This window comes from Pseudonaja textilis, chromosome 4, assembly GCF_049901715.1.
Source record: "Pseudonaja textilis isolate UNSWEBS1 chromosome 4, rPseTex1.2, whole genome shotgun sequence".
Classification (NCBI taxonomy): Eukaryota; Metazoa; Chordata; class Lepidosauria; order Squamata; family Elapidae; genus Pseudonaja; species Pseudonaja textilis.
Window position 1 is genome coordinate 13,600,748 of NC_141993.1, and position 12,189 is coordinate 13,612,936.

The 12,189-nt window shown below is 39.1% G+C and overlaps 1 protein-coding gene across 17 annotated transcripts in view; it reads left to right on the forward strand.

The window, feature by feature from the left end:
- Positions 1–12,189, forward strand: part of CAMK2G (calcium/calmodulin dependent protein kinase II gamma) — a 191,671-nt gene that overhangs the window by 120,260 nt on the left and 59,222 nt on the right. For all 17 annotated transcript variants that reach the window (XM_026710952.2, XM_026710954.2, XM_026710956.2 and 14 more), the window contains 5 exons: positions 3,809–3,911; positions 5,684–5,767; positions 8,955–9,049; positions 9,549–9,671; positions 10,174–10,257. In XM_026710952.2, coding sequence (XP_026566737.1) covers positions 3,809–3,911; positions 5,684–5,767; positions 8,955–9,049; positions 9,549–9,671; positions 10,174–10,257 — 489 coding nt within the window. The remainder of the gene's footprint in view (positions 1–3,808; positions 3,912–5,683; positions 5,768–8,954; positions 9,050–9,548; positions 9,672–10,173; positions 10,258–12,189) is intronic.

Here is a 12,189-nt window from a genome sequence, read left to right on the forward strand (position 1 = left end):
TTTTTTATTACTGTATATATGACAAAATGACAGAAGGGCTTTTGTGCATTTGTAATATATATTTCTTTTAAAAATGGGGTCATGCATCGTATTTGATGCCTGTATCCTCCTCCTCACTAGGTGAGCTTGTTCATGAGGCACCATATGGCGTCCTTGCAGGACCTGGCCACCTTTTTTGGAGCAACTTCCTGAGAGAGGAAACCCCCCTGCTTCTGCCATACGGTGCACACTGGTCCTTGCAGCTCTTTTGTGATCAAGTAGAGAGACTTCTTGATTGTGTCACTGGTTGCTGATGCTGCGCACAAGCTGCTTACAGTTTACTACTGGACAGCAGTGGTGTCCATGAGTGTAACTGAAAAGCCCCTGCACCAAGGAGCCAGCATGAGCTATGTAACCCAAGCAGGTTGTCTCCCTTAATCACCAGCTTGAAGAAGGCCAGCTGCTACAAGGAAGCTGTTTGAAACTTTGCATCTGGGCTGGTGCTGCTAATTTCTGCCTCAACCAAGTGAAGAGAAGGAGGAACAAATACAGATGCACCATAAGAGAAAGAGGGTGCTTGGTATTATTAGTTATTCATTTATTACCCATGGTTTTACAATAGAATGGAAATCTCATAAATCAGAAGGGTCACCACTATCTCTTTTGTTCCCTGCAATTCAAAACAATTGACTTGATGCTGTTGCTATTGCTTGATGCAATCATAGTTGCTTTAGCAGAAATAGAATGCCATGTTCAGGATAAGACATAATTCCTTTCTATATTTTGTGTTGGCCAAACATACCAGGAGCATTGCACCCAGTTTTGGACACCAATGCATTGACAGATTGTAGGTAGTCAAAAGAATATAACTAAGGGATGTAGAGGTTTGAAGGCATGGGGCATTTTTAGTCTTCAGGGAACACCGTAGCTCTGTTCAAGTATCTGAAGAGTGTCAGAGTTGTTCTAGAACACAGATCAAGAAACCACAGATTTATATTGCCATCGAGAAAAAAGAAATCCTATTCAACTATCCAACCATAGAACAGACAGCCTTGGAGCCAGTAAAGCTTTTTTTGTTGGAGATATTTCAGTAGAAACTAGATGGCCATTTGTCGAGTAGGCCATACTCATGGATGCCTGTGCTGAGCAAAGGATTGGATTATAGATACTTCAGATCCCATCAAACCTTTTCATTCCATGACTCAAAGGGTTCCTTTAGCGGAGATGAATCCTGCATGGTAGTAAAAAAGTTTGAGAACTTATGAGATTGCCTTTTCCAGGACAGGATTTGTTTTTTCCCCCTATTGTTTACATACAACCTTGGAATTCCTTCATTGCCTTGTATTAAAATATTGACTTGGAGGGAGTTGGCTAGGTGCACTACTTAGAGAAAAGTTGTTTGTTTAATCCTTTGATAAATTAGTCAGCCAGCGTAATAGATTCCAGCCAGAAGTGTTCTCAAGAATGATCCTTCCTTCAGTAAATACTGCCTTAGCTGGAATTGCAGGAGGATTACTTCTTTTTCTAGTTTGTTTTATTGGGATCTCCATGCCAATGATGACAGAGCTACTCTATTTGGAACACAGCACTTGGCTGTACCATTTATTCTGAGCTTCAGGACGTAGCCACACTTATTCTTAAAAATATTCTTATCCTGTGCTTTTGCTGAACCAATTCTACCTGGCTTCAGATAATCTTGCCTGGACTCAGTTCAGATTATAAACTGCCACATCCTAGGTCTTACTGACAAACAAATCATTTTGCTCTGATGGCATTCACCCATCCAAGTATTATTATAAGGAGTTTAAAGTTAAGATTGTGGACTTTCTAACTAAAATATGCAGCCAGTCTGTACATCCAGCCTTTGTAGTTGAAGACTAGAAGGTATCATCTTAATTCCAATTGTTCAGAAGACTTCACAGGGAGATCCAGGAAATTAAAGACCTATCAGTTTAACATCTGTTCTAGAAAAACAGTGGAAACCAGAAGACAGAGCAAAACCTAAAGATGGACTAAAGCATTATCATTCTCCCAGCAGACAAAGCAAACCATAGTTATTATGGACATATGTCAATACATGCAAAAAACCAAACAATTATTGGCAGACAGCAAAACCTACACCCTAGTAAATACCAACTCAATAGAGAAACTAGACAGCCTGATCAAGAGTATTCTTAACGCTCTAACCAAGGGAGATCAAATCACAAAAGAAGAATAGTGGCAGATGAAAAGCAAGAGACCTACTCTCCCACACTTTTATGGACCACCAAAATGCACAAGCCCAACACATCTCTTTGTCCAATTGTATCATTACCAGGACCCCCAACACACAATGTAATCAAAGAACTTACAAAACAGCTTGGACGATGAGATTATGGTTTAATTCAATGTTACAATACTCTTTACATCTATAGATTCAGAACTAGCAACAGAATCCATAGCAACTGTACAACACAACATGGCCTAATTATTTTTATTTAAGTATTTATTAAACAAATTTATGTAGCTACCCGACTCAAATATTCCCTTCTAGCACTAAAGATATTACCTAGCCAAGTAATGAAATATCTGCAAGAAAACAAGCAAGTTTAACACGTGATCTGATTAACTTTGTAGATGTAGAACTACTGGTTTGCATGGTGCAAATAAGGGACTGGATGCAAGGCCTTGTAGATGGCTGACATCTTCATCTGCTTGTTCTCAACATGCATTTATGCTACAAAGTCCATGCTTTGGAAGTAAAATTCTCTGTGGCAGTACTTTTTTTAGACTTCTACTTCCAATTCTTCTGATATCTGCAGAGGGTTATTCTGGGAGCAAAAGGAGGGGACTCTTAACTTAGAAGAGAAGAATGGGGAGAGCAAAATCGCCACCGTATTAACGAAAGCTGTAGTGGGATTCAAATTTTTTCATTAATGGTTCTGTGGGTGTGGCTTGGTGGGTGTGGCAGAGGAAAGATACTGTAAAATCTCCAGTCAGAGGTAGTATTTGCCAGTTCTCTGAACTACTCAAAATTTCTGCTACCGGTTCTCCAGAACTGGTCAGAACCTGCTGAATAGCACCTCTCCTGTCAACAGAACTAACATGGAATCAGCAGAATTTAAAAACTGAAGTTGGTTGCGTTGTTTTTCAGCTTGATCTCCCTGTTCAGCAGCCAGCATTAGAACTGTTTATGTGTGCCAGCATAAAACAAGGGTTTTAGGTTAGGCATAATAGAGTACAAATATAATAAACGTATGAAAGATAATTTCTTGGGCCTTAATGCTGTGCCAGGTAGACCTGGGAGGTTATGAGGAGATGAATTTGGTTGTTCCACCACACAATTAGAAGGATGCATTATTCCAATGCGTACTTGGAATAATTTTAGTTTTTCTTGGAACGTAATTGGAATTTCCATGCAGCAAATGTAACTGAAGTTTCTGTGCAGTTAAATGAATGTATGTATGTAGCCTGGGAACTTTATGAAGAGTTCGTCTTGCTGCAGCTTGTTCTGCTTCCTTCAGAATTACTCCCAATAGTGCCTTCCAATAGTCACAGGGAAATCTGACGGCCATGCAGAATTGGTGCCATCTACTGTTCGCATTGGCGCATAAGAAATGCTTGTCTGGGAAAGAGTTTGACAAGCTGCAGTGCGTTGTTGTGAATTTTAGTCCATCCTTTCCATTGCCACCACCCAAAGTTTGTTAATGATGCAGGTAAGAATCTGGATTTTTAAAAGAAGGATAGATTTGTGATGCAGTGAACTTTAAAAAGAGGGCAATGGTTTTAAGATAGAAATATTCACTTGAGGTCTTTCTCTTGTCTCGTCTCTCTGGATTCTCTTACTTAGCCTGAGAACTTGCTCCTTGCCAGTAAGTGCAAAGGGGCTGCTGTCAAACTGGCTGACTTCGGACTTGCAATTGAAGTACAAGGAGAACAGCAGGCGTGGTTTGGTAAGTGTTTCAGAAGTGTTTATGCTTCATCAAATTAAGTTTCTTCTTTAAATAAATAAGGGTTGCAACTTGCCACTTAAAGAACAGCTCCCAATTCTCCTCCAAAATGGGGATCGTTCTCTTTGCATGTATGATACAGCCCAAGCTCCATTTTGTTTGCTCGCTTACATATTGCGGCCCTTGCTTCATTTCACTCAACTCTGTCGCAGGGACTTTTCTTCATCCTTGGTTTAATATGCCAAATTCTGGAGCATGAGATTCCCCAGCTTTCATTCTGTTAGTTTTTTCATTGAGACAAGCCTGAAATAAAGGCAATAATACAATATTAGAAAGTGAGATGGACAGACTTGCAGGGCCTGAAGCCTGTGGCTGCTGCAGCGGGCATATCTGTGAGAGCTGAAGCCCTTTTCCAAATGCCAAGGAGCACCTCATATTGCAGATCCTCCCTTCGCTGCTTTGGGCAGTGTCTGGCCCAGGAGAAGATCTTTGACAGTGGATACCAGGTAAAGATTTTTTGCTGCATCTGGACATATTTGCTGGGATTGCCATAGGCTCAGTCAATGAGAAGCACACTCCCATGCAGTTTCCTGCTTCCTTCAATGGGGAGATGTAACCATGCCCTCCTCCAAGAACCCCACCTTGAAAGCTTTGCATGGTAGAACTAAGTTGGATACTCCAAGATGTAACAAAGTTGCTGCAGTTTGAGGAGGAAGAGGGGACACTGGAAATGTGATTTTTGGGAAGGGTGGAGGGGGAATGGCTGAATTCATTCTGATAGTTCCTGGTGAGAATGGGGCTGGATGGGAGTTGATTGGAAGATTTTAGAGCGAGGGGCCCTTGATTGTCTGGTGAGATAATGGATGAAACTTGATTGAGATGGTGGGTGCAGAATTGGCGCTGATTTCCTCAAGTGCAGTCTGTGGAGGAGTCTGGGTGATGGGCTGCCTTCAAGGAACATTCAGACCCATGTAATACATCTACTCTAGACTGGCTGATAGTTGACTTCTGGGTGCAGTTGAAGGTGCTGGTTGTCACCTTGAAAGTGTTAGGTATTTCAAGACCTGTGTATCTGCAAGACTGCCTTCTGCCAATAACATCTGCCTGCCTAATAAAATTTAGTAGGATTGGATCTTTACATGCCCTGCTGATCAGACTGTCCAGAGATTTCAAGGACTATGAGTGCCTGGCTTCTCGGTCATCATCTCATTTCACCACCTTCACACCTCCAACTTTTGAACTGATCCCTCCTTCCTGGCCTTCAGAAAATTAGTGAAAACTTGGCCACTCCACTAAGCTAAAAGCTTAATTTGCATTGCATTACATTGCATTGTATCAAATATGTATTGGACAGGTATATATTGCTCAAAGTTGGGTAGTTGGAGTGGGCTATAAGTCCTGTAAATATAAGAATGAAAAGCAAATAAAATAAAGGAGCCCCCAGATATGTTCCAGAGGAAACACAGGATATAAATACAATATTTAAGTAAGATTAAAATATTACTAACATTTGGCTACAGCATTAGATTTCGTCTGCAAATTGAAGCTGAATCAATTGTGGCATTCTATGATTATCTTCCCTATGGCTGGAGTGGGAGGGAAATTGGTTTGATTGACACCCTGTGCTAACTTGGTCCAAGATTGCCTCGTCTGGGAAGTTTTTCCATGAGGTGGTACTCTCACACGTCCCTCGCACTCCATGTCAGAAAGCTTATTTTCTAGTAATCTGTGAAAGTAGTAGCTTTATTCTGAAGTGCTGCGCTGTACTTTGACAGGGTTCGCAGGCACTCCAGGTTACCTGTCTCCTGAGGTCTTAAGAAAAGATCCTTATGGAAAGCCAGTGGATATATGGGCATGTGGTAAGAGCCTCTAACTTTTAATCATAGTTGTTTGGGTTGTGGGATATATTTGCTTTAAAGTGGGAGCAAGTTGCATAAAGGTGTCTGACAGTTTCCAGAGATTGAGAATAGTCTATGAACCTGTGACTGTAATGTTCCTCAATTAAATTGAAACAGCAGCTCTATACTCTTAATCCAGCTGCTATCTATTCTTTAGAAACCAAGGTTGGCCCAGTGCTTACAGCTACATCACCGACACATGAGGTCATCCTCATTATTTGGAAAGTCATAATAATAATAATTATTTGGAAAGTCATTAGTTTCCTGAAAACAGACCTATGTGACATAGAACCTTGATGCACGTAGAACCTATGTGACATAGAACCTTGATGCATTCTGTCCTGTCTGATGGAAATGAAGAATCTGGACTGACAGATCTTACAGTGAAAGGGAAGTCTGGATGTAGGGATTGTGAAATGAGCCTGCTCTGTCTTTTAAAGATTCAACACATCCATTTCTTTTAACCAATAATTGGCTGCAAAGCTCTCAGGGTAATCCAACTTTTCTTTCGATCACAATATATTTTGCAGAGCTCTCTTTTATTTTAGCATTTTAATTATTAAATTAGGCGTCTCAATTTTCAGACATTTTTATCTGTTTTTCTTCTTTTAACAGAAAATTGGCCCATGAAAATTCCCAGGGAACTAGTGGAACAGCACTTTTGTAACTTAGTACTTTTTCTTTATATAGCCTGCAATTATCTGCTGTTCCATTAAGCTCTAAGAGTATTTAGACCTTTAACTCTCTTCATCAGAAGTTTGGAAGAAAAACTTGTATTAGTTGGGGTGAAAAAAGACTGATTTGTTGTCCATTTTTCCCTAAACTGATTTAGAATGGAAATGGTCCAGTTCAGTCTGTTCATTCAAGTCTGAGATGAATGGTGCTTTTAAACTTCTCATTGGGATACTTCATTGTAAAAAAACAGAACATTTACCGGGTGAATAATGGGAACATTGTTCTCTGCTTGCTAGAGTAATAAACCTGGCTTCAATTTATTAATGCACTTTTGATGCTTTGTTACATACAACCTGTTCAGACTTCCACTTAGAAAGTATGTAATTTTTATAAAGTCTGCTGAGTGGAGCAAATGAGCAAGCAATTAAAAATGTCCTTAGTCATCCATTATCTTAACGGAACAGATCAGAAAAAGTCTAACTTTGCTATATTTCCTATGTTTACATTTCATTTTGTTCACAATAAAATGTTTTATCAACTTGCTGGGGTGGTCATTTGCACACATGGAGCAGGACTTATTAATTTTTAAAAATAATTTATCAAGTTTTTCTAATAAACATAGTAAAGACCAGTATAGGCTAAACTGTTTGTTTGTTTATTTACTAAATTTGTTTGCTGAAAGGCGACTCTGGGCAGCTTACAATATAAATATATATATACAAATATAAATATGTATTTATATCAATATATATACAAATGTGTAAAATCACAATTAAATCATAATAAAATACAGGTTCTAACTGAAACCAGAAGATGTGGAGGGAATGACCAGAATGTAGGGTGGAGGGGAGTTGGGAGCTGCTGTTAGTTGATCGACTACCTCCAGCATGATAAAAATCCCCCCTCCCCAAATTGGAGGCCCAGGCCAACTGGCAGAGTCAGGTCTTCAGGCTCTTGGAGAAGGGCCAGGAGAGTGGAAGTTAATCTCACCTCAGGGAGTAAGCTGTTTTAGAATAGAAGAAAGAGTAATAAAAGTTCAAAAAGTGCAGGAAAGAAAGACAAAAATGTAAAAGAAAAAAGGAAAACGGCAACAAAGGTGGCCTTTAACCTTCATCACACCAAACCTAATGTAGTATACTAACTTTTCACCCTCTTTTAAAGTTATAAATTAAAAAAACCTCTTTTTCCCATAAGTTAATTTTGTATCTATACACAATCCAGAAATCACCAACTTTTCAAACCTAGTCAGTAAAAACTGAACTCTCCATGAAGAGTTACCAGAAGTATCCAGCAAATAGTTCATTCCTGGTCAAATACTCCTTTTTGCTCTGCCCAAGCTTGACCTTATGGTATTAATTCAGTATTAAGGTATGAAGGATTTGATCTTTGATCACCTTTTGGCATTTAGAATAAGTCTTTAAAGCTTTTACCAGCCTATTCTGTAAATCCCATAAAGAGGCATTGTCCAGCATTTCCTGTTGCAGCTGTTCCACTCCAGATACTTTTCTTGATTTGCCTTTTGTAATTCCATTTTGGTAATCTCAATTTTGTTGATTCCCCTGCCTTCAGATTCTCTAATGTCTAAGTCAAGTAAAAGCTTTTTCAACATATTTTTCTCATCCTGTAAAAGTTTGTTCATTAAAATCTGTATCCTTTTTAATACATTTGTTATTCATATTCAGTCCAGGTTTCAAAAAAAATTAAAATAAGAAACAGTTATAGCCATTTTAACTTTTTTCTGCCTGATCCTTTAGTTCCCTGTTCAATCTTCATTAACCTCAGTTCCTAATATGGGGTTTGTTGTTTCAGTCATTTCCCACAAGTATATTATTTAATTACATACTTGTTTTTTTTTCAAACCTTCCAACAAAAATAACCAACATTCCAAATCTCTCTGGTCTCCAAATTCATTTAAAACTTTCTTAAATCAAGGTATTTTTTGCTTTTTGCCAATCATATATTAAACATACAATAACATTTCTTAAATCTAAAGAAGAAGGTAATAGTCACCAGGTGTCAAATTAAGTTTGCTGGTTTGAAGGTCTCTAATATTAATAAAGTGGTTAAATTGAACATTTTGAAATGTGATTAAAATGAATTTGTCTGGCTTAGTGTCTTATGAAAGACTCCGCCACTGCTGAGAGCAAAGATATTGTCTCTCTCAGGTCCTGGCATTCAGTCCCATGGAAGACTTCAAATAAATATATTAACATACAGTACTTGATGGCTAAGGATGCTGCTAGAATTCTCAGATTTTTCCATGTAGAAATATTTATAGTAACTTGAGAGATGATGGTATGACAGAGAGGGAAATGTATGTTCCTCCACAGAAGTTGGAATAAGTCTTGAACATAGAAGATAGATTACCTTGTGACAATGGACAGCAGCATAAAAGGTGACCAGTCCCCATGGATTGACTCAAGGGTACATTTGCCTTTCAGGGTAACTGTAATTTTTTTTTATTCTCTCCTAGGAGTTATTCTGTATATATTACTTGTTGGATATCCTCCATTTTGGGATGAAGATCAGCATAAACTGTATCAGCAGATCAAGGCGGGGGCCTATGATGTGAGATAATTCTTTATATGTTATTCTCTGCAGTTAATTGTCTGGTTTTGATGCATCATACTGCAAAATACATTGTTGGACATAGGAGATAAGGAAGAAGGACAGTGTCAGAAGTTACTCATTCATAAAAATGGGGTTTGTTTTATCTGAATAATACTAGTTCAGTAATTTCTGAAGTATTAACATCTTTTAGTGACCGAACATTCTTTTGAAGAGAACCATTTCCTATTCTTGTTAGCTGGATGAGATACTAGGAATCAGCTAATGTTCCCATTTAACTGTCCCCTAAATTCAGCAATCTTAACACTCCAAATAGTTTGTAGTCTACAACTCACATCCATACTGCATCACCTATATTTTTCTGCTTTGATCCATAATGTGAGTCCCTGAAAGGCCACTCACTTATACTGATTCAGTATGGAATAAAAGCAGAAGCAACTGCAGGAATGTATAAACTGGTTTTAAAAAAACCCACAGCTTCTGTTATCTCTCCTCTTAGTTTCCTTCTCCAGAGTGGGATACTGTGACCCCAGAAGCAAAGAATTTAATCAACCAGATGCTGACGATAAACCCTGCAAAGCGCATCACAGCAGATCAGGCACTCAAGCACCCATGGGTCTGTGTAAGTATCTATAGCTTTCCTTCTCACAATAATTTAAGAAGCTTGGAAATGGGAACCAACCAGGTTAAAGTTGAAATGGAAGAACCAGTACAAGGATGGCATGTAGAGGGGGAGAGATTGAGACTGAGAGCCAGTGGTTAAGTGGTTGGATTCAGACTGGGGGGAAATAAGCAGTGGTGGGATTCAAAAAATGTAACAACCGTTTTTCTGCCCTAATGATTTCTTCCAAGAACTGGTTCACCAAACTGCTCAGAAAGTGAACAGCCGGTTCTCCCGAACTGGTGTGACCTGACTGTGAATCCCAGCACTGGACATAAGTCCAAGCCTCTCTTCCTTGATGGAAACACTGAATATGGGCCAATTGCATGCAGCAGAATAACATGAAGAAAGATTGACGTATAAGCTATCTTGAACGCTTGGAGGAATAGCAGAATAGAAATCTAGTTATTAAGTAAACTGAGATAGTGATCTAAATGCCATCTTTCTTCTTGCTTTTTTCCAGCAACGATCAACGGTAGCTTCTATGATGCACAGACAGGAGACTGTGGAATGCTTGAGAAAGTTCAATGCCAGAAGAAAGCTGAAGGTATAGTCTTAAAAGGGACGGTGACTTACGAGTCCACGTTTTGTGATTATCGAAGTTGGCAATATACATTTTAATTACTGCGCCTAAAATCAATTCGGACAGATGTATAAGCATAATGTGTGTGCGCGTGCACACACACATGCATACGTCTACATGCCTGGGATCTAAACTTTTTCTTGTACCTGGTGGCTGAGCATTCCCCTCCATCAATTTACCTTTCCTTCATATGTTTGTTGTGAGTTCAGCCCTCATTCATTTTCTCTACAGCACCCGCCCACTTCTACATACTGTAATTCCTTCTTTTATGCACCGAGCTTCGTACTCGGCACCCATTCTTCCTGTTCCATCACCTGCAATCCTGAAGCCCTCATTCCACTCCGTATGGCTCAGCTTTTTGCTTCTTCTAATATTGCCGCTTCTACTCTCAAATAGCAAAGTGAGCAGAAGAATGCTTTACAGACTTCAATTAACATTCTTTCCTTCCAATAAACCACACATTGCTCAATACCTTTCTACCATCCTTTGCACCAATTGGTAAGATACAGAATTTCACCTCTATTCTTTAGTTTTTCACCATGTATTTAAAACTTGTAATTGCTTGCTCTGTTTTCCCTGCTAAAAGAGAAAAAATAATATCTGGGTCTGCAATATTAATTTTTGGATGTGTATCCCCATGTTGCATCATACAGTTTAATATTTACCAGTTTGTTTACCTTATTCTTGGTGAGCAATTTGGCATCATCTGTATACATTCATGTTCTCAGTCAAGACATCTCTGCCACTGCATTTACATAGAATTGTAGCTCTGGAAGGGACCTTGGAGGTCTTCTAGCCTAATCTCCTGCGCAAGAGTAAATGGTGTCCAGTTTGTTCTTGAAAACCTCCAGTTGATTGAGTATCCACAACTCCAGGAGGCAAAAGGCTGTTCCATTCCTTCTTTGTTCTCACTGTCAAGAAATTTCTCTGTTGTTGTAGGTTGTACCTAGGTTGAAACTCTTTCATGAGCTTCCATTCATTATTTCTTGTCCTGACTTCAGGTGCTTTGGAAAATAAGTAAACCCCTTCTTCCCTATGACAGCTCCTCAAGTACTGAGAGACAGCTATTATAGCGCTCTAATCCTTCTCTTTGATAGGCTAGACATGCCCTTAATGTTCATCTTACAGTTTAGCCTCTAGACCCCTTATCATCTTTGTTCTCTTCTCTGCACATTTTCTAGGGTTTTGGCATCTTTTTTTGTATCATAGTGACCAGAACCAGGCCAAAACAAGTAAGGCCTCACTGTTGCAGTATAGAGTGGTACTATCACTGCTTGTGATCTTGATGCTATCCCTCTGTTGATGCAACCTAGGACTGCATTGGGTTTTTTAGCAGGTGCAGCACACGGCTGGCTCATACTTCATTGGTGGCCCACTATAACACCTAGATCCCTCTCACAGTTACTACTGTTGAGCCAGGTGCTGCCTATTCTACACCTATATTTAGGTTTTCCTGCCTAAGTGCAGAGCCTTGTTTTTCTTACCACTGAACTGCATCTTGTTGAATAGGGCCTAACACCTGTCAAGATAAAAATTTGATGAGTTCACCTTCTATCCCCTCATCTAGATCATTTATGAAGATGTGGAAGAGCATTGACCCCAAGACAAAACCCACTTGAGGCACCCCCACTGCATGCTTCCCTCCATGTAGATGCACTTCTATTAAGCACCACACTCTTTCATTAATTCAAGTCAATATAGTTTATGTATACTTTCCCTAAATCAACAAATGTATGATCAGTTCCCTTTTTATAATGTTTATTGAAGCTTAAAAATACAAAGATAAAAAACTAATACAAACTAAGAAAAAAATGAAAAAGTTGTAAAGAGAAAAAGTGGGAGGAAGGGAGGAATATATATATGGAAAAATACACTACAAGTCCAATTTAAATTTTG